This window comes from Polyodon spathula, chromosome 23 (genome assembly GCF_017654505.1).
Source record: "Polyodon spathula isolate WHYD16114869_AA chromosome 23, ASM1765450v1, whole genome shotgun sequence".
Taxonomy (NCBI): domain Eukaryota; kingdom Metazoa; phylum Chordata; class Actinopteri; order Acipenseriformes; family Polyodontidae; genus Polyodon; species Polyodon spathula.
This window is the reverse complement of record NC_054556.1, coordinates 3,266,549-3,292,139: the sequence shown is the minus strand read 5'-3', so window position 1 is coordinate 3,292,139 and position 25,591 is coordinate 3,266,549. Positions and strand designations below refer to the sequence as shown.

Genomic DNA, 25,591 nt, shown 5'->3' with positions numbered 1-25,591 from the left:
CCACTGACTTCATTTAATTTATTTTGTAGCGTTTTTTTGAAAAAAGAGAAAGTTTCCCCAGTTTAATCTGGCACCAAATAGCATTAAATAAAAGGTCATTGCAATACATTAGGTTTAAACCTTGTGGTTTCAAACTGAATCAGCCTTCAAGACAATCTGATAGAGGCGATGAAAAACTATTTCTTTGAGGTGCACTCTTAAAATAGGCTAATACAAAGTGCCATTTTGCCAGTAACTAATACACTTAAGGCACATGTGACAATCATCCTGAGTCCCAGATCTGACACAGCCTTTGGCTTAGTTGATAGCATTTAAGAAGTCAGAGTGATTCCTTGTGTGTGTCTCAAAATTGAGTTTAATCTAACATTGGAAACTTTTGTGTATGGGGTGCAGAACGATAGCTGTTAATCAATGTCAGAGTAGCTACTGTGGGCTTGTTGTGTGCTCTGAGCTTGAGTGGGAGAAAATCAGCGTGCAATCTTACACAGCACCATGTACTTTTTTAAGAAGCAGTTGAATATTAACAGTTAAACAGTATGATGTAATCTTAGGGCGATGTAATTTCCATCTGATGCAAACACATTTTGCATCAGTATCTAATACACAGACATTTCAAATGTCTACTAGGTATTATAAAAACACGCACACATGGTTTGTCCTATTCTCTAGGTAACCTTGACCAGGCCAATGAGGAGCTGCGAGCGGTCATCAAGAAGATCTGGAAGACGACCAACATGAAGCTGCTGGACCAACTGGTTCCTCCCGCTGGCGGTTAGTCATCCCGTTCTGAGCAGTCAGAAACACCCTGCAGAGTGCTTGAAGGAGTAGCCAGCGTAGTTTTGATCGTAGACCGGTCTTAACCTGTCAGTCAGGTGCAATGTTGCAGTAAGATGAAAATAAGTTTCTTTTACTGTAGGAATTTTTAATTATTTATTTTATTTTTTTAAGTGTTTTGAGAGTTTTTTTTTTTTTTTTTTTTTTTTTTTCAATCAGACAAAAAAAAAATGCTGATGACATTTTTTTGGATTTGGAGTAAACAACTTTGAGAATCTAGCCCATTGTGTTTTTTTCATATAAACATTGAAAATGTATTGTAGCATAGGCACCCTTTATTTATAAACCAACTATTCAGTATGCTTGTCCTTACAACTTGATGGTGTTACTTTTAAGCTGGGAGCTATCCACGTTCTAGTCATAGCAGTGGTCTGAACCAGCTCTAGTTAACACAGCTAACACAAGGTTTACAATAAGAGACTGGTTGTAAGTGAGAGGGTCCAGTGGAATCCCAGTTCTGATGCCAGACCCTAGGTCCTAGGTGTTGCTACCTTGTTGATTATCTGCAGGCCAGGTACCCCCTAATGTAAGTGTCTCCCAAAGTTTCAACAGAAGCTTACAGTACCAACTCCTGAGTGCATTTTGCTGACAGAGGAGGGGTTTGTCTGGTCTGTTCATATAGATGATGAGATAACCATGGGGAAGTTCTATGCCACCTTCCTGATACAGGACTACTTTAGGAAATTCAAGAATCATAAAGAGCAAGGCCTTGTGGGGAGACTTCCATCAAAGAACAGCACTGTGGCTTTACAGGTAAGTCTGGTTTATCTCTTCCTGAGCCCCGTTTCTTTTTTGATGTGTTTTTTGTTTTCCAAGTATTCAGTGAATAAAAACTAAAGAAGTTTCACTTCTTAAACTCTTTGTAATAAACTTTGCATTGTTTTGATGCCACTGTAAAACATGTTATTAGAATAAAGGGTTTGTTTGTTGATATATCACACACACAACCAGTCAAAAGTTTGAGGACACCTGCTTGAAACCAGGTTTTCATGATTATGCTTTTAACTGTATAAACTTGTCTATAAACACTTAATATTTCATTATATGATACGTGTATTTATATAAGCTGATAATCATAAGTGAATTGCATTCAAAGATTTTAATTTTTAAATGAAAGTGTAAATCTTGTCAGTTTCAATGAAATGGTCACCCAAAACAAGGGGATTTCAGTCTGAAGCCCAAGTCAGTTAAAAGTCTGAAATGTGTATAGCATGGTGTTAGAACACTGGCCTAAGTATAAAAGTGTCTTTGTTAGCTGTTCTCTGTGTTAACTAGCATGTTACCTAATTAAACTTTTGTCACCAATTACTGTTAACAGATGAGGGTCCATGATTACTATAAATATAGGTAGCATAGGCACAAGTTTGTCATTCCTGAATTTAAGGGAGCAGAAAATGGCAAAATACGCTCAGTTAAGCAAAGAAAAATTACTTTAAGAAATGAAGGTCAATCTTTAAGACAAATCGCAAGAACTTTGCAAGTGTCTGTAACTGCTGTGGCCAAGACCATCAGACAATTTGAAGGCAGTGTCATGGTCAGGGGTTGCTTTGCTGGTGACATAGTTGGTGATCTTTACCAAGTCCATGGCAAGCTCAACCAGCATGGCTGTCATAGCATACTTAAGAGGCATGCCATTCCATCAGGATTACAGCTAGTTGGACAGTCCTTCATTCTTCAACAAGATAATGACCAGAAACACACCTCAAAGTTGTGCAAGAACTATCTGGCGAAAAAGGAAAATGAAGGACAACTCAATCAATCAATCTAATGACCTGGCCTGCCCAGTCTCCAGACCTCAATCCCATAGAACTTGTATGGGACGAGCTGGACAGAAGAGTCAAAGCAAAGCTACCCACCAGTGCCCTACATCTCTGGGAATTGCTGCAGATGAGCTGGGAAGACATGTCGGGTGATTTCCTGCTGAAACTTGTAAACCGAATGCCTCGTGTTTGTGAGGCTGTAATTAAGGCAAAGGGTGGCTATTTTGAGGAATCCAAGATTTAGAGACAATTTTCAATTTTCTTGAACATTGCTTTGATACTCCTTATGTTTTGTATATTGTAACATGTGTTTTCATTTTCAAGTATTTACAGTAACGTTTACGACGTAAAACATTGTCAATTATGAAAAAAACCTAGTTTCCAGCAAATGTACTCAAATTTTTGACAGGTACTGTATATATATTAGAAATTAATATGCAAGTGTCATTATAAAACATAGTTTTCAAGGAGTGTGCAGAAAATGTGGATTTGAAAGTCTTTTTAAAACATACTAGCACACCACAGAATCAGGTAACATTTAACAATAACACCTCCTGCCTTGGAATTGCGCCCAGGAGATATGATTGGGCACATTGCTAGACTTGGTGTCTGAAGAAGCAATCAGTGCATTGAATTACAATAATGGGTTTGTAGTTAAGTCATGGGCAGCAACACTTCCAATGAACTGAATAGTCAAAGCATTACTGTCCGTGCCAGCAAATAAGGCAGGTGATTCTCAACAAGACAAAGGCATGGGCCAGCTAGGATTTCCACACACTGGGGTGGGGCAATACACAACTCAACCAGAGTCATCCCACTGTTTGTAATTTAAAAACAGTTTATTACCACCACTTATATGCCTAAGAGATTATGTGAACTGTATTATATAGCAGGTTAAGAACTGTAGCAATGACCTTTTACAGGTGCTATATAAATATCTAATGATGTTAAGGAACATTTTCAAAACCAGCTATAAAAATCCTGCAAGCAGCATTGCTGCGACACTGATTATCCACTTATCAGGTTGGGTATCTGCTAGGAGTGTTGTTGTGTTTGCCAGGTACCTGGATTGATCTGGAAAAGTACAGGTACTAATAGCTTGTGATATATCCATAACTGCAGATTCTCTTTATATAAACAGTGGAGTCAGCCTGCTTAAAGTGAAGTAAACAGCAGTACAGTAAGCTTGTATCAGTATGTGGTGTTTTTAAACAGCAACACCATTTCTGTCTGTTAAATTAATAGCCACTGTTGGGATTTTAATTTGCCAGTTTCTTGTTACCCTGTAAGAACAAATTTAGTTAACGGAACAGGTATAGATTTTAAAAAGGCTTCTTGAAAAATCGCATTCTATTATATGAAAGCAACATCATTATGCACATGTTAATGTTTCTTGCCTGCAGTGTGCTCCGCTCATTGTGACTTTGAATTGCTCCCACTGAGGAAATGAAAGCTAAAAGATCGCAGGATTTTAGGGTAAATTACAGAGTGCGTCAATAATTAATTTTAATTACAGTCTTTAGAGGCAGCTCTTCCTCCATGCCTCTTGGTGGCATCCAGTACAATTGTTCTGAAGCAGAAAATCAAGACAGATTCAATGAGCCTTGCAGCAGTGCTTGTTAGAATGTCTGGATTGAAAGAACCAGCTGGTGCATTTATATACTCTTATTCTTATTAATCTTTAAGTGGTGATCAGAATGATAATAACCAATATATTCTCACAAAATAACCTGAAATGTTCTTTCTAAAATGTTACTTTCAAAGTACATTATACTGTAGGGGGTGGGGGGGGTCGTCATTCTAATGGTGTTGTGCTTTACACTGTATTGTAAATCATAAGGAAATATTAAGCAGGAAGCCAGTCAGTACTAGTAAATGAACTACCCCTGTTTGCAGGGAGCTAGAGTAGCAGCAGCCTGCATGGCCGTGAGGTTTTCAGAATAAAATAAGCCAATACATTATTTAAAGAAGGGACTGTGACAGGGTGAGGTGTCTCCTGTTGCAAGGACAGATTTAGTGTTTTATTTTGTTGCAGTTTGGCAAAGATAGGGTTAAACTTTCCTATCGCTGAATGGAAATTGGTTCCCTCCATTTCAGCCATGTGAGAATGTAGCTGGAATTGAGGAAACTGGTTCTGTGATTGGTTGGCCAATTAATGACTCAATCATTCAGTCTGATAATCCTACAGGTGTGTAGTGTGTAAAAACCCACTGAAAGGCAAGTCAAGGGTGGCAGGCTGTAGGAAGAGCTGGAACAGAAGCTATGCCAGCACAGATACAAGTGTTTATTGAATGAATAGCTGTAGTAGGGAAAGCTGGGTCTCCCCTTAAAAACCTGAAGATTGCTGTAATTTTTTTTGTTTAATTTGTTTATTTTTGTGGTTACTGTTATACAGTACACTGTGCTTCCACTTATTTAATTGCAGTGGAATTGGCAAATCCTAATTGGATGCAGGCTGTTTAATATTACAGTGTTACAAATATTTAATAAGACCACACTTTTCCATTTACACAATTTAATTATCAGCTTTTAACAGTTTAGCAAGCGCTGTCATTTTTACAGGTTTGCTATTTATATTGCATTTTGTTGAAGAATAAATTTGAAAGTCTAGATTAATTCCATCTGTCTGAGTTAATTGACTGCTATTGAAATGTAAAAACAGTTTTACTTAAGCCAATTCATTTGGAATGATCAAAGGTCAGAAAGTCTTTCATTAAGAGAAAAGGACGTAAATTACTTTTGAATGTCCAGCATCACGTGGCAAAGAAGTTCTGCAATTGAACAGAAATCTTTACGTGACAAGGTTTTTCCAGCACCAGCCATGGTTTTCAGGAGCAAAAATTAACAGCAGTATGAGATGAAAAGAAAGCAAATTGTTCTTAGTCATCTAAATAAAAATGAGATAGATTCTGAATATACCCCAGAACAGGCTGGCATTCATTTAAAAAAATGAAATTGTGTGAAAAGCCATATCCCCTTGCCTTTTCAATCCTAATTAAATAGTTTTATTACAGTAGATGGCAGCTTCAGCACCCCTAGTATGAGCCATGGTGTCCATGGTTTTCGTTACTCTTTGACTAATGTATTTTCACGGCAGTATTTGTAAAGACATTTTAACCGACCAACTCCTGCACCCTTGCATGAAGGTTTCAGCTGTATAGCTTCTTACTTATGCTTCCACCATAAATCGGCATCAGCTTTACCTAAACATTATTAGCACCATTAAACTCTCAACAGGAATAAGCTGTTGGGTTGAATAGTCTGCATGCAGCCTTTGTTTTTAATTAGAAAATTGTGCATATAATTATGGAAGAAAATTAGAACTCTTCAAAGAAAAAAGCACAAAACGCACACAAGAGCAACAACGCCCTTGTCTTGCCAATGTACTGGTAAACACAGTACAGTACACTGAACTCCTTACACTGTGTATCCAGTGCTTCATCCCAGCAGATGTCCTGGGGATAGGAAATAGTTGTTTAATGTGTCACATTTGTGTTGAATTTTGAAAGGACAGCCAATGGGGTTTAACTGACCCTAATGAATCCCTTGCGAGCAGGTTAAGAAAAGTGCTCAGAGGGTGATATGTCACTCAACTCAGTCTAATTGGGCTGCTGGAACCCTTTTGTGCGATGCACACAGCGGTGTTCAAATAGAGGAAAAGGATAATTTGACAAAGTACATCTCTGTGGATGTCTGGGGCATGATGCATTCAAAAGCTGTGCTCCCTGCTCTTGTTAACATGGGCTCCAGAAAGAAGAGCAAATCTGTCGGACTGCCTTTGGACAACTATGTCTCTTACATTCACTGCTACAGTGTAGGTCCTTTTCCTCTTTTATTTAGCTACTGCCTAGAACTGTACTGTGTTTGTGTTTCCAGATATTAACTTTCTAGACAAAAGATGTTTGTATCATTTGCCTTTTTCATGATTTGTGGTGTTTTTTTTTTTTTTTCTTTTGGCAGGCTATTACTATTTTTAATGTAAGAATATGGTTTAATACAGTATTTTTAAATGATGTAGGAATTTCAGTACGACAGGCTTGTTGATGTGGATTGTCGTTTGTAGAAAGTTTATTTTATTTGAATGCTGAATCCATCTAAATTAATCTTGTGAAACAAATCCAAAGCGAACGTAATCTGTGAATTTATATTAGATGCCAAATCTTTCATTTTAAAAACCTCACACAGAATCACACAGGGATTTACAATTTTAATAAATGCATGATATATTACAGCTCCAAACATTTTGTTTTTGTTTTTAAAGAAACAACTTAACTGCAACATTACATATTGTTCGACCTATTTTTTATATTCTGCATGTAGCGCTGGAATGTGGCATAAATGTTAGACAACATTCATGATTTAATTTGTTTCCTTGTTAGTAAGGGAGTGTGTGTATTTTTTAAAAGCAGCCTTTGAAGAATACATGTGATTAAGGCCAGGAGACACGTTGCTTGTGTTACATTGTATTTACATGTTGCTCAGAAGTATATTTTAGAATGTCAGGACTCATACCCGATAACTATTTCAAGTTGGTATTGGACAGATCTGTGTAGCATGGCAGTACAGTCCAGCAGGTTGCCAAGCAATGTGTCTCTTGTAAAGCACCCTAGCTGCACACATCCATGCAAGAACCAGAGACAGGGCTCCCTGTTACAGAAGTATTAAAACAAGCAGCCAGCTTATTCTTTGGTGCTGAACTAACTCAGAGGAGCTCGATACATGTAGGATCCAAGGTCTCTTGAAAGTAGAGCTTTGCCCTTTGAGTGACGAGACATTTGCAGCATCTAGGCGTGCTTTTATATTGAACAAGATTTTTAGTATCGATCTTAAAAGGAAAGTCAAATTCAAATTTTCTGCGCACCTCTCGTGCTTTTGCACTGGGTGTCTATAGGGGCGTGCCTCTTTAGTATACTATCTATATTTAATGTGATTTATGAAATGTGAGCAGACTGATTATTATAAATCATTATTATCTTTCCAAATCGTTATATGTAAATTGTTTATCGAGGATGTATTGTAAACATGTCTTCCACCATGCGCCTGTTGTATTATAAAAATCATGTCTATTTACCATACCACATACTGTCAAAAACAACCTGCAAAAACATTGATTTGCATGGACTGAATATATATTGATAAATATTAAGATTGCCCTGCTTCAGTTGCTGATTCCTTTGAAACTGCTTTAACATGCTTTTGAACTTGTTTTTCTCAGGCATTCCACAGATAGACAGCTGCTTCTCTATCTGTTTTTACAGTATGTAGCCAGTATGACAATATAAACAGCTGCATTGCTGCTGTAGTTCCACCAATACATTACAAACTCCCCTTTTCAGAAACCGTGTCATCCCCTCATTCCACACCTCACCAGGTTCTTCACTGATCTCTATAGCATGACTGCTGATTCTGTGTTCCCTCAGTGAAGGCACTACAGTCTGACATACACAGAGAGTCAGTAACAAGACTACTGTCACAGTGTTTCCCTGTTCTGGCAGTGATATATAGTTACAAGCTGCCCTGTATCACACAACCCATTGTTTTGAAATGGTTCTGGTATTTATATTTTCCTGCTGCCATCATTGCAGGCTGGTCTGCAGACCCTGCATGATATTGGGCCTGAGATTCGACGAGCAATATCATGTGACCTGCAAGATGAGGATGTTATAGATGTTAATCCTGAGGAAAATGAGGATAACTATAAGGTAATTCCTGCTCAGGCTAGCCCTGCTTGGCGGGACTTTGAATGTCTGAAAGTTACAGTGCAGGGGGCTCAATTCTATAAACGTTTGAACACTGTAATAATAACATCTTGGAGAATTTTAAGTTAATGCTATAACATTCAGTAACAGATTTTTTTGTCATTAAAAGTGCGCTTTTTCACTAACATCAAAACATCTAATTTATTGAATTGTGCGCACAGTAAAATGTTGATTTGAGATGAGATTTAAGACACCCTTTGAAAATGAAAAAAGCCACGCCCTCATGCTTAGAAAGAGGACTTGCAGTATAACATGAATTCTTTCGTGTTAATGACTGGAGCACTTTGTTTTCCAGCAAAATGGTGGCCTCTTCGGCAACAATGTGAATCATGTCAATGGCAATGACAACAGAAGGAACTCTGTAAAACAGACCAACACCACACAGCGCCCTCTGGAGGTCAAAACGAAAGCCTTTGATACCGAGAAGCCGACTCTGTCCAGCAAAACTGAGAACGCCCCGTCTCATAACCATCACAACTCTGTCTCAAAGACAGCACCAAACTCCACCAATGCCAACATGCCCCTCATTCCTAACGGAAAACACAATGGCAATCGGACCCAGGACCATCTCTCCACCAACGGTTACCCTTCCCACGGGCCATACGTCAAGGGAGATCTGTATGAAACGCACAGAAAAACCAGCGGCAAAAGGTAACAGAAGTATTTGCATGCAATCGAAAGAACATCCAAGTGAAATGGAAAATGTAGAATACATAACTGCCTGGTTTCACAGAACTAATTTATGTTATTATAGATAAGATATTCTGAGATTACTGCTTATCAGGCAATGAAACCTGACGGATGTCTAAGCTTTTTCATACGATAACTGAATCTGTTACTGATTCAGTATTAATAGTTGTATTAATCTTTTGAGTGTTGGTTTACTTGCGTGTAACCCGATGTTTGTTCATGGTGAGAGAATTGTGTTGTTGTGTTTTTTTTTTTTAAGGTAAATCTCACTTTTGAGAATCTCTTTGTTTAGCCTAGACAGATGATGAATAAACAGATAACCTGAATTTGATAAACTGCCAATGAGAGAAATGATGGATCTGACTAATCATACTTTCCTCATCACTTCCTGGTTCTGATAGCGATGAGACTTTCCATTAAAGAAATATAGCGTTGCATGTCCCCACGTGTTACTACAAGTTTAAAATGTCCGCTCTAGTGCACTGATAGTGTAAGGATTATTAATGATAAATTGTCAAACAGGTAATCACAGCAATCAAGAGCATGTTCCTTTACTAAAGGGGGTTACATAATCCAAGCAATAATGAACTGAGTAACTAACGTGGATTTTTCAAAGAACAGCAACAGTACGTGAAGTGGGAAATTCACAAAACCATTTAAATGCCAGAGCACTTGTTTTTGCTGTGAGTGCACTGAAAGTGTAAGGAATCGCTCTTCCTGCAGTGATGATAGGTAAGGAATTGCCTGCAGTGATTTTACAGATCAGAAACCCCAGTGCACTTGTTATGTTTGTTTGTTTTTTGAATCGCTCTTCCTGCAGTGATTTAGAGGACAGATCTCAAACCCCAGTGCACTAGAGCGGACATTTTGAAAAAAGCTTTGAAACGGAATTCTAACAAGTTCTAAGTGTAAAAAGTTGTCAGGATGTTAACAATGAAAATAAAAATGACGGGTACGTTATTGAAGCACTTGTAGCAACACGTGGGAACGTGGAACGCTATACTTTTCGGAACCGCGCTACTTCCTTTTTAAAAGGCACAGGCCGTGTAGAATCCCTCCCCTATATTTTGTATAGGTTATCTCAGAACAGACACATTTTTAAATATCTCCTCCTCGTATTTTCCTCTAAGTTTGAATGCTTAAAGTTATTTGTTACTAGGGTTGTGAAGATGCTCATTTGTTGGGTAATAATTAAAAGATAGGGAAGCTTGTTAAAAATGTCTAAATTATAAAAACATGAAGTAAAGCTTTTCCTCACTGGACCTCATCAACACAGTAATTGGTCGCCAATCAATGGCAGTCAAACAGTAGCTCCTCCGAATGTATAGTTTAAAATAAGACCTGTTGACCTAACCTTTTGTGTTATGTAATAATTGCACTTCAGGGTTATTTACATGAGAACTGTTGACAAAAAAGAATAGCAAGCTGAAGGAAATGACTTGGGGAAACTTCAATATCTACACACCCCTATATGCCTTATGATAAATCTAACAAATATATTTTTATTTTACCAAGATATTCTTTTTAAGAAAAAGCATCAATTTCTACAGTAAATATAGCATAATACAAAAATTGACGGTTTATGAATTTAAGTCTAACAGACTTGATTTGAGTTTAAAATGTTGCTATGTGTTTATTACCATTTGGTTGATACTGAGACAGGAAAGAGGACAGCATGATATTGTAACCCTTACTGTAACTAACGTTCTGTGAGTGCACGCTTGAATTGTCTGGGTAGCAAATGCACACTATAATGTCAAAAGAATTAGTCTACATTCAATTAGTATGAAAAAATAAACCGAAAAAGTACTTTAAAATGGCAAAATAGGAAGTTTTGACTGCATGCTTGAACTGTCTGCATAGCAAATGCACACTATAATGTAGAAACCTAATGATAAACTAAACTAGTATCTAAACAGAATAGTAATTGATACAGGGCTGTAATGGTTTTGTTTTTAAATAAGCTATTAAGCAAAGAATATCTGCAAAACTAATGCTGAGTGAACTTCAAGAAACCTGGTTCCAGAGGCCAGGAGACCTAGTTTGAAGCAGCTTTGCTGTATCAACCCCCAAGTCTCCCCTGGTGTGCCCTGCAGTGGCCTGAAACCAAGTTCCAAGCCACAAAGCACCTGAAATGTACACTGTCTGCATGCAAGCACATGGCCGCGCAATGAAGAACACAGCTGAGCGATGTGCTTGTGCCTCTGTAGGTCCGACCCTGGGGACAGCCACTTCCCCACTATCCAGCGTGGAGAGCCTCCGATGGATGAGCACCACCAAGAGGATCACTACTCCAGAGAGCAGGAGTATTACAGCGGGGAGGAGCTGTACGAAGAAGACAGCATGCAGTCAGGAGACGGGTGATTGACTCTTTAATAAACCCTGACAGTTGGTAAGTATGAGTTTCTACTGTCTTATCAATAACATTCCTGCATGCATCTTCCTATTCCAGGAGATCATATAAGGAACACCAAGAGAGATTTCACACCAGTGACGTTGACTATGAAACCGCTAAAGGCTACCATCACCCTTACGGATACTATGATGAGCAGAATCAGCAGAGCTATCATGACCCCCGGCGTTCTCCGAAGAGACGGTTGCTCCCTCCCACGCCACAAGGTGAGTCAGGGATGTGGAACCCTTTTTTATCCTGCATCCTCCTGCTGTTCTCAACAGTATAGCCAACCTCATCTTCTGTGGAACTACCAAAGTTCACACTGACACATTGCACAACTGGTTATAGAGATTATACATCTTTGAAGATAAGAACCACAGCAACAATCGCAACAAACTTAGACTTACAAAGCAACGCACATGTACTGTAAGAATGAGCACTCTGTGTAATAAAACAACACTAATAAAACTGAGATACAGAGCTAGGCAGTTGCAAAGGCCAAACTATGTACATAAGTCTTCAAGTTAGTTTTGAAGGATTTTTCAGAGTCCCGAATACCTTTTGGAATTGAGTTCCTGAGCCTAGGCGCATAGAGTTTAAGTTAGAGAGTCTAACTCTGTGCTCTACCAATAATCCAAGATCACTTGCAAAAGGAAAGTGCCAGTGTGGTGATGTGCTGATCCTTTGCACTGAGGCGCAGCAAGTCTAAACCCATTGATGCCTCCATAAATGGTTCTAAAATTGTGCACCGTGATTTATTTATGTGGGGGGAAAAAAAACACTCAAACGATTCTGCAACTTTGAATCTTCTATTAAAAGTCAGGTTCATTTGATTGGCACTAATCTAGTTGCGACACAGTAACGTTTCATATGTACTGTACTTCTTTCCATTTGAAATGCATCTATCATATGTAGCAACCCATTGAGAGGAAAAGCTAGTCCAGATTCAAAAGACTTAGTCTGCATTAAATTAGTATAACAGAATAAACAGAAAAAAATGCTTTAAAATGGGGAGACTATTTTAAGCAACCCTTCGATGGTAAAGGCAGGCTGTTTCGGGTCTTGAAATTCATTATAGAAAACTGACACCTCAATGTAAAAACAAAACCTCTATGATTGCTCATGTGAGGCAAAATATTAGCGAGTGTAAAGATTATTGAATCTTGCATGCAAAGCCTTAGAGAATCCCAGTTTAGGAAAAGGGAGCAATCGGTTAACAGGTAAGAGAAAGGGCTGGGCCTTCAGACGTTGCTCAAATGGAGCGTGTGAAGCGAAGTAGAATCCAGTTGTTGAGCGTGACGCGAGTTTGAACGGAACCACTTTTATTAGTCTTAGGTCTGTTAATGGCTGCATGTGCAGTTAAAACCATTTTCATTGTGGAGTGTGTTGCGTTTTGTTTTACTTTTCAGTGAACCGGAGACCATCCTTTAACTTTGAGTGTCTGCGTGGACAAGGCAGCCAAGATGAAGTCCCGCTGACTCCTGCATTCCACCAGCACACCGCCCTCCCACTGCATTTAATGCAGCACCAGGTAGCGTAGCCTCTCCTGTGAAATGTCAATGTCACTGATTCAGCTGCAGAGCTGCTACCTGCTGCTTATGGCTCATATACCAGACACCGTGAACATGTCACGTTTCAGAGAACAAGGTTGTTGTGTGCTCTATTTGTAGGGTTAGTTTTCAATGTTACGGAACTAGTACTGATTGTATTTTGAGCAAAGGATTTGTGTTCTATTTCCTGTGTAATTTAGTCATTAAGCTCCATGCACTTTCCAGTGTATTTTAAGTATGAATTCAGTGTGTTTGTATCTGTCTATAGCCGTGATTTGTAGAGGTTCTAGTTTTCTGTCTCTAATTCACGTCCTAGATTTATTGTTTTCTACTGCAGATCAAGTGCAATTGATATGGAATTAGGTAGTCAGTATGTCTTGGCTTCCTTAGTAAAAGAAAGACCTTGGTTTGTGGTTTATTTCTCTTTTTGCTGCGAATTGTGAAACATTTAATCGTTTGTTCAAGTATAGTGCGCTAGTGTAAAAATTCTCAATTGTAATTTAAAATTCACAAAACTTTAAATTGAGTACTATAGTAAAATAGCTATGTACCGTTTAAAATGGAAAGTTAATATCCTAGTTGTACTATAACTTTAAAATATACAATTGCAGGGATGACAGCAATTCCACTGAAGTAGTCCACTGTGCTGTAATGGCATTTTGACTGGGATATTTAACGGAGGGGGCATTTGCAACACAACTACTAAGGGGAAGTGAAAAAGTGGGCATTATAAAATGTACAATGTGTAATGCCTGTGTTTGGTGTAAAATAGGTGATGGCTGAGGCAGGACAAGATTCTAACAGAGCTCAAAGGCTCTCGCCAACACGGTCAACTCGCTCTTGGGCGACCCCGCCAGACACTCCTGTCAGCAAGGAGCGCCCTCCCTACTACACCCCTCTCATCCGCGTGGACAGACCCCACCGCAGAGACCATGTCAACGGCAGCCTTGCATCAAAGCACATGAGCTCCTGGTACACAGATGACCCTGATTATCCCTACAAGGCATACACGTCTGCACACTTAAAGATCCCTGCGGAGTTTCGACATAATTACCATGAAAATAGAGGGAGCGCAGCCAGTTTGGTTGAGGCGGTAGGTGGAATACTATAAAGCAATTAATCATTGCATAAAAATATCTATTTCTACTGCAGAGGTTTTATGACTTTGGAAAGAAAATTGGTCCGAATTATTAAATCTGAAAAAGTTCATGACACTTGTTGGATAATTTCCATTTAGTTAATATTTGCTGACTGTTAATTTAACTGGATAGTTATAATACAAATAAATAAAAAATAAATTCTAATAAAATACAATTCTTCTCCTTTCAGGTATTAATAGCTAAAGGACTGGGAAGGTACGCGAAAGATCCAAAGTTTGTATCGGCCACAAAGCATGAGATTGCGGACGCTTGCGACATGACAATAGACGAGATGGAAAGCGCAGCGAGCAATCTTCTCAATGGCAACATGACGGCTCCCGCCAATGGAGAAGTGTTCCCCATTTTAAGCAGGTGGGACTATGAGCGTCACGACTTAGGTGCTGGCTACAGTGACGAAGAACCAGACTCTGTGAAATACGAGGAGGATTTAGCAGACGAAATGATTGCATTGCGACTTTATAGCACTTGCTAAAGGGGAGAATGCACGGATTGTGTAACAAACAAAAGAAGTGCCTTGCTGGAATATTTTAAGTCACTAGCTGGATTAACAGGCGATTTGGGAAAGTGTGATTGACGCAGCCAGCTGAAGCCATTCTTTTGATTACTAATAGTTACACTCAGAACTCTAGAGGGAAACCTGCTTTGGTAAGGTACACACACCCCCCTCCCCCCTGTGGGGTCAAGAAATAGAAACATACATGCATTCTAACAGGTGAGGTGTGTCACTGGTGATGACAATCGGATAGAGAGTGTCATCACCTCAGCCACTTTGTACTGCGTTAACATATCAAGAAAATACATTGCAAAACATTGCAAAAAGACAACAGCATACCCACTGTATGTGTCCAGATATAACCTTATTAATCAAATTCTTCGAATAGTCTTCTACATTTTTTTTCCAATTGTTCTTTCAATGGCACCACCGACATTAGTTTTCAGTCATTAAATGATACCAGTTTACACAAACCAATCACTTTTTACTTTTTTGTATTCTCAAGCTATTTAGAGATTTAGTCTGTTTCTATGACCATCATAATAAATGCATTACACACTGGAAAAATATATATATATATATATATATATATATATATATATATATATATATATATATATATATATATATATATATAATATTATATACCGTGAGCAGCATTACATTTAATGAACTTCGGTCCATATAATTATTATATATATAATATATATCTATATATATAGATAGTATATATATAATATATATATATATATAGTTCATATATATATATATATTGCACTGTACAATTTATATATATATATATATATATATATATATATATATATATATATATATATATATATATATATATAATAATTTGTTTGTAAAGAGATGTTCTATATTTTATGGTACTGTATTTGAAAAACACAAAAAGCAGCAATATGGTTCTTAATTAGTATCATTCTTATCAAATAGATTGATGTTATTTTATTAGGGACCTAGATTACTATAGTAGAGCAGCCTTTTCTTTTTGCTAAGATGTATCCTTTCTTTTTAAGAATAAGTTTTAAGTCAATTTGAATATATGTTTACACAGGATATGCAAAAATGTGTTTTCAGCAATCGAAATAGCTTGTTCTTTTATCAACGTCCTAATGTTCTCAAAAAAATAAAACAAAGAAAAACTATATTGTTTTTTTAAAAACAGAAATAACATTTCCTTTCATTGTAATGTCTATCTCACTACTCAGTAAAACAAAAGCAAAATGATGCTGATTTTAAAAGCCAAAATGGCATTTCCTTCAACACATTTGCAAAGTTGCAATGCTGTGTATGCTTGTGGCCATTGCATATCCTGTGCAAAACAATTGCATCAGTTGGTTAAAGTCTCAGCCAATCTGGTGTATTAATGAGGCTGCTTGATCAGACAGATAAAATGAAGCAAACGATAACGTCGTTTACAGGGACTGAAATGTTTGACAGAAATACCTTAAAAGTAATCACAATTCTCTACTTTACTTTTTATAATTATCGTGTAGCAATGCATTCAATGGTCTATGTCAAATTGCCTTTGCAAATAAACAGTTGATAAAAACCCTAATTATACTTAAAATGGATACTTCTAGAGCCAAACGGATCCAAGTTATAAAATGCTATTATATACAGGAAATTCTAGTTGCATTGGGGTCATGAATATGCAAATAACACCTTGCTTCTCTTCATTGTGGACCTCTAGTAAAGACTTGTACTTCCCCTGTTTACCAGCCCTTCTATTTGTGCTTGGCCAGTGGCTGCAGGATATCTGAATGTTCTTGTTTTTGATTGTTCTAGCCATTGTCAGTGATCTAAAATAAAATGTCAATGTTCTGTTAGTCAGTCTTGAAAAAGCATTACTGCAGTACAACACTGGTGCATCCTATAGGATGACATTAAATTAGCATTGCATACCGGCACACGCAGCCCCTTCCTGTCAGTAGGTGTTGCTGTTTATACAGTATCTGAGCTTTAATGTAGATATTGTAAAACTGTAGGGGTGTTTAAACTGCAGTTTCAGTAAAATCTCTCATTTTTATTGGATTCGTTAGCTGGATTTATTCAAATATTTGGGCAACGGCATACCGCAGTATGGTATTTTGAGATCAAATTTTTCAAACCCTGTAAAATTTGAGATGATAACAAGCGGTAAAACAATAGCACCCCCGTATCTCCATGTTACAATGTTCTTAATAGTACCTCTGGAAGAGATGACTGAAACATATCAGTGTTTTAAATAACTATTTCAAATGTGGCATTTTACACCTTTTAAAGGTTTTTTTTTTTACCATAGCTTCCTTGACAGAACAATCTGGACACAAACCATGTTTATTACAGTGTGAAAAAAAATTACATAAAGTTTATATTCATAAAAAAAATCAGACAAAAAACGAGTATTTGATTAATATGAAATCTTAAAAGTAAACTATGCGTCAAATTCCTGACCGATATAGTGAAATACCTTCAAAGTATTTAACAGTGGATGTGCATACAGAAAGGGCTCTTGAACTGTTCATGTGAACATGTGTTCTGGTCTTTTGTAAATTCGAGACTGTAATTTATCATGTGAAGAACTGTTTCAAACACACGTTGTACTGTACATAGCAATTACTTGTATCATCTAATCTAATATGCATTCTTTTCTGAACAGTTCTTGTAAATTATGTTGATAACTAAAGACTAAACCAAGTTACTTTTACCTCGGGTCAGGGATTCCTGAAAACTGAATTGTTTTAATTCTATACCAATGGTATTTAGATATTAGCACATAGCTGTCTGTCATTGCATAAGTAAATATATAGTGCTTTGTTTCTTATGTTCTTTTACATGAAATTCCAATCTGTGTGTAATAAGGTGAGCTAATTTGTACTTTCCTGTGACTGTATGTACAGTATAGTGAGATCTATATTTGTATTTTAAAGCCACCTTATGATGCTTGGGTATGTAATAATATACAGTTTGCAAGTAAAGGAATAAAACAAAAACAAAATCTTAAAGTAATGTTCACAAAAACACAGCAATTTCATCATTTTTAATAGCAGTTTTGAATTAAATATATATTTAAATATTATATGGATAAAAAATGTTAAAACTAATATTAATGAGAAAACAATAATGTGGCAATGTACATGGTTGAAAATACTACTCTTTGAAGTTTGTGTTCAAGTTCTCCCCCTTTATTTCTTGTACAACACAACAGTAGCAGCATGTACTGTATAGTACCTGGTGTTTCTTGATTTTGTATCATTCATGATTTATAAAGTATTTCTTTTAATTCTGTCCTGGATCAAACTGTGAGATGACATCCTAATAATTCCAATAAACACAACTGAGTTTTTAAATTCAACATGACACTGGATACACGATACTCAATAATGCTACATATTCTTTAGATTAGACTACACTGTGGCTCAACAATATGAAGAAACAAACACCCTAAATTAACCAGGTTTTTCTGGAATATTGAGTGGACAAGTAAGCAAACCAGCTTTGAATTAATCAGGAAAGTGTGCAGTGCTCAAGTCAGACAGGAACATTATATTCTTTCTGTTGGGTTTAAACTGAAACTGCAAGCCTAAATTATTACCTGTTGATTAAACTCAATGTATTGGTACACTAACACTATCTATCATTTAAAAAAGCAGGACATGATTAATAGAAGATTAAGTATAAACTGTAATTGATCACATTCAGTTAATCTAATCAATAACTCTAACACAGCTCAAAAAAAAAGTAGTGCATTAACCCCTTTTTCTGTGCACCTGGAATTTCAATAATAAAGAGCTTTATTATTTTGCTTAATCTTGCTTTGAATAAAACAGTGCTTCTGCATTCTGATTAATTGACCGTAACAACAGAATTTAAGACATATAAAGGTCAGCATAAAAAGTTTTTAAAAAAGTGTCAGTTTAAAATTGTCTTATAAATAATGCAATGAAATGTTTTAAAAACATTACTGCTTTTAAAATGCTCTGTCGTTAATCTGTACTTTTAATTTGTGAAAAAAATACCTATTTAAAAAAATCAACACCTGTTTGTTGATGGGCAAGCCATTCAAACTGGAGATGGGTAAGGCAGAATGGCACCTCACTAGCTGGGTACAGTCTGTCTGTAATCACTCATGTTGGTTGTATTTTCTCCACCCATTCACTGCTGGGTTTTTAGCTCTGTAAACAGGTACGTTCTTCTCATGGAGAGATGGAAGGCCCTTGATGGCATCGGCAGCTTTCTCAGCAATCATGATGGTTGGTGCGTTAAGGTTCCCGCTAACCATACTTGGCATGATGGAGGCATCCACCACTCGTAGGTTCTCCACCCCCATCACCCTGGCTTCGGGGTCAACCACAGCCATGGGGTCGGAAGGCTGCCCCATTTTGCAAGTACAGGAGGGATGGTAGGCGCTGTCGGCCTTCTCTCTAACAAAGGCATCGATTTCCTTGTCTGTCTGGACATTGACGCCTGGCTGAACTTCTTGGCCACGGAACTTGTCGAAGGCTTTTTGGGCAAAAATTTCCCTGGAAAGCTTGACGCACTGTCTGAACTCCCAGACATCAATATCTGTATATTTAAAATAAAGAGGTGAAATAAACCAGATATTATTTCACCTGAACTGAACTCCATCTGTAATCTCGGAAATATGTAGCCGTTAAATATCCAACAAGCATAGTGCCTCAAAGACAGGGTGACCTATGTATGAATTCCAAAATATTATTATATGATAAAACAGAATCATGTTTAAATGTACTGTATTTCATTTCACATACAATATTAACATGTCAGGCTGGTGCATTGACTTCACAGCGTAGCAGTCTGCAAATATGAATTATTGCAATGCAGATCTAAACAGTGAATAATTTAAATATAGCAGTTGTTTAAATCATTAAAAGGGGACTTTGTGATAACCAACAATAAAGTCCCTGGACTTTATTAAAGTAAACCACGTTTTTAAAGATTTAAAACCACTCACCCGTTGACAGGTAGTTCGGCTCAATAATCGGGTGGTCTTGTGGATTGGCACTCTTCAGCTTAAGCCAGCCTCTGCTTGTGCTTCTCATTGGCCCAACATGAACCTACATAATAAAATAAACAAGGTATTTATAATGCATTGAGAATTGCTTATTCAGTACATCTTAGAAATTAAGCAAAGTGGTGGTTCAGGCACTCTCTTTAACCTTCGGTCAAATCACGTAAACAACAAGCATATTTTAGGTGCTTCCAATACCAGATCAAACAGCCGCATGGCTAGTATCTTATTTGTTTTTCGATAAACAACATGTAAAACGATCTGCAAGGAAGGGATTTATATCTTACCTCAATCTATTACATCCCCTCTGTGCACCAGAGTTCGCCTCCTCTGCACCAGAGTTCGTCTTCCTCACCAGCCTCCACCTGTTTTGTCTTTGTCTAACGGGGAGGGCAGCTATCCTGCCTCCCTGCCCATGGCTATGGTCAACTTCTCCACTTATCTCCAAGCTAATTTATGGACAGGGGTACCTCGAAAGGCGAGGCCAAAGAATGTAGTGTAGTTGTTTAGGGTACGCTTTATTAAATAGTCTATCTCATGAGTTTCCTTATTGAACTAGTAATTCAAGATAGTTTTGCTCGTTTTCCTAGGAAGCACCTTTGCTTACACTTACTTGATACGCCTCTATTTTCGGATTCACTCGTCCGTGATCTATAACTTGGGATGGGAGGAAGTGAAACTGGATATCAGGATGAGTCACGCCCGGGTGTCCTTTGATGAATCCTCCAGACTCTAAATGGGAGGTTGCACCATATCCTAGAGGAAAAAAAACAATTAACTATGCTTTCATGGCAGCCAATTAACCATGAAGAGAAGACACGCAAAACATTTTATATTACAGCAACATGCAACATTTCTACATTATACCTTCTAAATGTTACCTGCACAGTAGGAACACAAACAGATCTATTCAAGATTATTACAGCATATCTGCAACATTTTAAATTGTACTTCCAGGGATTTAACAGTGACTATAGCTGATACTGGCAATTCCTGGTAATCAAATGTAATTCCACTCTGGATCAATGTGATGGTACCTGTAAATCTCCCAAGCCACTCCAGGCCAATCTTAACCATTAGGAAGGGTTGCTGAGCCCGGTAGAGAGTAATGGGTTGAGTACACTGCTGCTGCACGTACAGCTCCAGATGATCCTGAAGGTTCTGTCCAACCCCTGGAAGACAACAGAAAACAAGAGGATCCAGTCCGAGGGGCAGCGTTGAACCTGCGGTTTCTCTAGCAGTACCATGCCTGGTGTGGCTGATGGAAGGTGTGCTCATTTCTTACTCTTACTCTCGTTAGGTTTTAGCTTCATCTTGGTATGGGGCACCCTTTTTAAAAGTCAATTGTGACCATACTGTTCTGGTATTTTCACTCTAAGGAAATGGGCATATAGTGATAAAAAAGGTGTTGGTTATGTAAAATATGTGTTAAAATGGCAGTGGTCCAATTTAAATGGCACGCACACCTCAATAATGAAAAATCATGAGTTCAAGTGAACTAATTCCTTCTGACCTGGAAGATGAGACACGACAGGGATTCCCAGGTTTTTAAGGTCGTCTGCATTTCCAATTCCCGACAGCATGAGAAGTTGTGGTGAGTTGATCGAACCTCCACTCACAATGACCTCCTTGTCGGCATAAACCTGGGAAATTAGATTTTAAAACATTCAGGAGGAGACTGAATGGTTCAGTGGTTAAAGAAAAGGGGTTTGTAACCAGGAGGTCCCCAGTTCAAATCCAGGCTCACTCAATGTGTGACCCTGAGGAAGTCACTTAACCTCCTTGTGCTTGTCTTGTGGGTTAGACGTTGTTGTAAGTGACTCTGCAGCTGATGCATAGTTCACACACCCTAGTCTCTGTAAGTTGCCTCAGACAAAAAAAAAACAAACTAATAATAATACTCAATATTTTACTAAATACAAAAACTTTTCATTACATCATTTACAGTATCTTAATATATTGTAAACCAATAAAATATGGAAATTATTTATTTTTATTAAAGGTATTGAATACTAAACGTAATAAAATTTTTCATTGAAAACGTGTATGATAGATTAAACTGTAAACGCCTGCATACACGGAAGGTTAAACATTTACATTACATTTACAGCTATTTTAAATGTATTATATATATATATATATATATATATATATATATATATATATATATATTTTATATTTAAATCAGAAAAATCTGAAAAAAGAGTCTGCACATATGATATCAACTATTTGCATATTTCATGGCGTGTTTAAAGAACATTCAAATATGATATCACCTTCCATTAACTTTTTTTTTGTTTTAAATGTAGCTCTTCAAAAGGCTATGCAAATTATCAGGTGCCACTCATAGCAGGAACAAAAAGTTAATGAGAAAACACAAGTTCCTTCTCATTGCTACTGGGGTGATTTGTTCATTGGAATAAGATAACAATCTTATTCATTTATTGTAATTCCTCTTCAAGTAACAGTTCATAGTGACACATACGGCTTGCTCATCTATTACCTTCATGGCATTCTGCGGTTGTAATGGTTTGGGAGGGAGATGCTGTAACCTGTAATTGATATGAACTTGGAGAATAATGACAGAATGCTGCCTGCTCATTGCGATGGCATGAATCATTTTATAACATCAAACTAACTCGGATTTAAACTAAAGATCTCCTGCAACTGCTGGCCCTCTTCTCTATAACTGTGCCCTCCCCCAGAGAATACAGATTCATACTGTATAAAACCCAGTTTAACCACAACTGTACCTTCTTCTTTTGTCCCTTCTGCATGTACTCGACTCCCACAGCTTTCGTTCCCTCAAACAGAATTCTTGTTGTGAGGGTTTTCACGGCAGTTTTTAAGTTCGGCCGTGTGAGAGCTGGACGTAGGTAGGCACTAGCTGAGCTCCATCTTTGACCTGAAGAAAGCATTACACGAGTGAGAATTCCACATTTCATTAGGCACATACTATACTACTGAGTGGAAGTAGTAACATCAATACAACTAATGAAATACAATATCGAATTCAGTAAATTGTGTTCCATAAAATGTTACCGTAATAGACAGCAGCTGGGGATGACTTTTTTTATTGCTTTTTAAACATCAGAAACTTTTTTTTTTTTTTTTATGTATTTTTGACACTTGGCATTAATCCTAACACAGCCCAAAAATGCATGCATGATCTGTTCTATCTGAAACTTATATTTTTCACATTACATGTTTATTTTCATTTACTGTATGCTACCTTTATGAACGGTCATGTCCATCCAGCCGAACCCTTCCTGTTGAAACCCGTTCATGTCATCTGTGAATGGATATCCAGCCTGCTGGCCTGCCTCTATGAACGCATGGTGTAGTGGATGATCCGTCTTGCCTCGTGACACGTGTAACGGCCCACTGCCCCCTCGGTACTGGTTCGGACCCAGCTCATGAGTCTGGGCCTTCTTGAAGTAGGGAAGGCAATGCTCGTAGTCCCATCCAGTGGCCCCCTCGTTGTGCCAACGGTTATAGTCTTCTGCATGTCCTCTGATGTACACCATGGCATTGAGGGAGGACGATCCACCCCATACCCTCCCTCTGGGCCAGTACATAACCCGTTTATTCATGTGCTTCTGTGCCGTGGTATGATAGTACCAGTTATACTTGTCATTGCAGAGGTTATAGATCAAAGCAGCGGGCATATGGATCTTCCATGACAAGCGCTTGCTGTTGAGGAGCATGTCCTTTGGTCCAGCCTCCAAGAGAAGCACCGAATCATCAGGGTTTTCAGAGAGCCGATTAGCTAGCACGCACCCCGCGGATCCAGCTCCCACAATCACATAGTTAAAAGACAGGGCCTTTTCAGCATTGGCTGCTGCTGCTGCTGATGTACTGAACTTTGGGCATTCTCGCTTGTGCAAAGTGGCAGGAAAACACTGCAAAACTTGGGTTGTCTTCACTTTTGAGAACCTGCCCACAGCACTTGCGTGGAATGTGGAAAACACTACTCTGGAATAGTAAGACATTGTTGGTCTTCTGGTCTACTGCTGCCAGGGCCCACCGTCTTCAGGCAATCTTAATTCTGTAGAAAATCAGACGTGATTGCAATGCGGGCAATGAAGTTTGTGCTGAAAGAAAGAAAAGTAAACACCCAAGCAAATGCTTTATACATATTTACAAAATGGTGAATATTTTAATCAGACATATACCATGCCATGACCATAACTACAAGAGAGTATATAAAATATCAAACAAATCGATAACAGGAAAAAACTTTCACCTAAAACAAAATAATATCTTTTTGCACTCTGCAGTATGCTGAATACCAGGAACTGTGTGGCTTTTCCATTGAAATGAACAAAAAACCATAAAACAATCACTTGCCATCCATTTACATTACTTCAGCATGATTGAAACTTGATTCTGCTCTTCTTAAAGTTACTGTTTTAATCATTAAACCATCATGTTTAAAGATCAAAGTCTGCAAAGGTCTTCTCCAGTCAATGGAAGTTCCAACTGCTAAAGCTGATTGAGTGCACTGATTGAGGACCTGATTACAGCTCACACACTTGCACTGAAACACAGGGCCTACAGAAACTCACTGAAGTGTGACAACAGTTTGCATTGAATGACGTGTGCCACTGGTGATGTGTCAATTCAGTCCACACATTCACCCAGTGCCTTAGCAGATTATACCAGTACTCCTTCAAATAAAGATCCTGATCTTTCCATTGAAATAACTTCATGCACCAATAATACCACCTTTCAGTCCCCTGACAAAACGTTCACAGTGGTATCTGACAAAAGACAAAGGTGAAGACGCTACAACAGAAAAAACGTTTAATATTGATATTATGTAATAACCAAACGCTCTAAAGTCAATTGCTAAAGCTTTAAACCCATGAACCACGTGTTTCTACTGGCAGAAACTGCTCTTTCATACAGGCTTACTGTGGTACAATAAAAACGCGCTGAAAGAAAGCAAAAGAATGGCACAATAAAAAGCATTTACTGCTGTAATATGAGTCCTTTGCCCTGAATCTTTTGGTTATGCAATTTTGGCTGGATAGTGTCTGGTATTTTCTCACGTTCTGCATATAACTATAGCTTTCAGACTCTTACTAATAGCAAGCTTTTTATTTGCACTAGCGTGGTGTTATACCTATTAGATATTTATGGTTCTCTAAGATCATATTTCTGAGTTGCCCAAATGCACTGAACACCATTAGGGAAAATCGTTTTTAAAACAGTAAGATGTATTAGGCCAGATATTGAAAAATATGCTCAGTAGTCCACCTGTGGTAGAACAATATTATACTACTGTATGCTTGCTGTTCAGCATTGTACTTTTACAGTACAGTATAATGTTATGTATTATTACGACGGCTGCTTTTAATGCACTTACCGGACACAGATTCCCAGTCTCTGCAGGAGTTCCACTGCAAGTTATGTTGAAAGGCGGAGTTATTCCAGTTTCCAATGAAAACGAGGGGAGGGTCACTGCTTGTGGCTAGGGCAGTGAATCGCGGAACAGATTCCTGTTGTTGATGCTGTTGTTATTCAAACTAAGTTTTCTACCCTCTTTAACCCCTGAACTATAAACACTGTAGGCTAGTGTTCTGAAAGTGGTAGCAGCATTGAAAGCTCTCTTGTGGTCAATGTTTCTGTCTGAATGTTGCATTCATGTGATCTGGAGATTGAGGTGCGCGACAGAAACATGTTCTCAGATCTTTCAGACTTTTTTTTATAGTGACATTTCTGACCCTCATAAATATGAATTAGGAAACCCCTGTTTATTATGTTAAACTTTATAACCCAGCCACGGATATGAGGACTGCTCTGTCCCTGACCACCTTCCGGCGCCTCCTCAAGACACACCTGTAAACTCACTCAATGATAATTAAATTTTCTGTATCACTTGATTTTACTCTTAAAGGTAACCGTATATT

General features: G+C 37.9%; 2 protein-coding genes across 2 annotated transcripts in view; one reads left to right on the top strand and one right to left on the bottom strand.

The window, feature by feature from the left end:
* The window catches only part of LOC121298208 (voltage-dependent L-type calcium channel subunit alpha-1D-like), a 64,649-nt gene extending 49,453 nt beyond the window's left edge, over positions 1-15,196 (top strand). The window contains exons 41-49 of the mRNA XM_041225170.1: positions 670-771; positions 1,457-1,587; positions 8,180-8,296; positions 8,649-9,004; positions 11,254-11,403; positions 11,496-11,662; positions 12,848-12,969; positions 13,761-14,081; positions 14,318-15,196. Of these exons, the coding sequence (XP_041081104.1) occupies positions 670-771; positions 1,457-1,587; positions 8,180-8,296; positions 8,649-9,004; positions 11,254-11,403; positions 11,496-11,662; positions 12,848-12,969; positions 13,761-14,081; positions 14,318-14,620 (1,769 nt within the window). The 3' untranslated portion in view covers positions 14,621-15,196. The remainder of the gene's footprint in view (positions 1-669; positions 772-1,456; positions 1,588-8,179; positions 8,297-8,648; positions 9,005-11,253; positions 11,404-11,495; positions 11,663-12,847; positions 12,970-13,760; positions 14,082-14,317) is intronic.
* A 325-nt stretch (positions 15,197-15,521) lies between these two features.
* Positions 15,522-25,129, bottom strand: LOC121298472 (choline dehydrogenase, mitochondrial-like). The gene is made up of 8 exons (XM_041225597.1): positions 25,048-25,129; positions 22,909-23,770; positions 22,430-22,581; positions 21,190-21,319; positions 20,714-20,848; positions 20,290-20,432; positions 19,620-19,722; positions 15,522-19,210 (listed from the first exon to the last, which is right to left on the bottom strand). The coding sequence occupies exons 2-8, from the start codon at positions 23,666-23,668 to the stop codon at positions 18,768-18,770; spliced, it is 1,866 nt and encodes a 621-aa protein (XP_041081531.1). The 5' UTR covers positions 23,669-23,770; positions 25,048-25,129; the 3' UTR covers positions 15,522-18,767.
* Between the last annotated feature and the right edge of the window lie 462 nt (positions 25,130-25,591).

Bases quoted from the DNA above. Each gene is read 5' to 3' on its own strand.
- LOC121298472 (XM_041225597.1), bottom strand. From the start codon at position 23,668: ATGTCTTACTATTCCAGAGTAGTGTTTTCCACATTCCACGCAAGTGCT. The intron at 19,723-20,289 runs GTAAGTGTAAGC...TTTATTATGTAG, and splicing joins CGAAAATAGAGGCGTATCAA to GTTCATGTTGGGCCAATGAG. The intron at 19,211-19,619 runs GTGAGTGGTTTT...TTAAATATACAG, and splicing joins GCCGAACTACCTGTCAACGG to ATATTGATGTCTGGGAGTTC.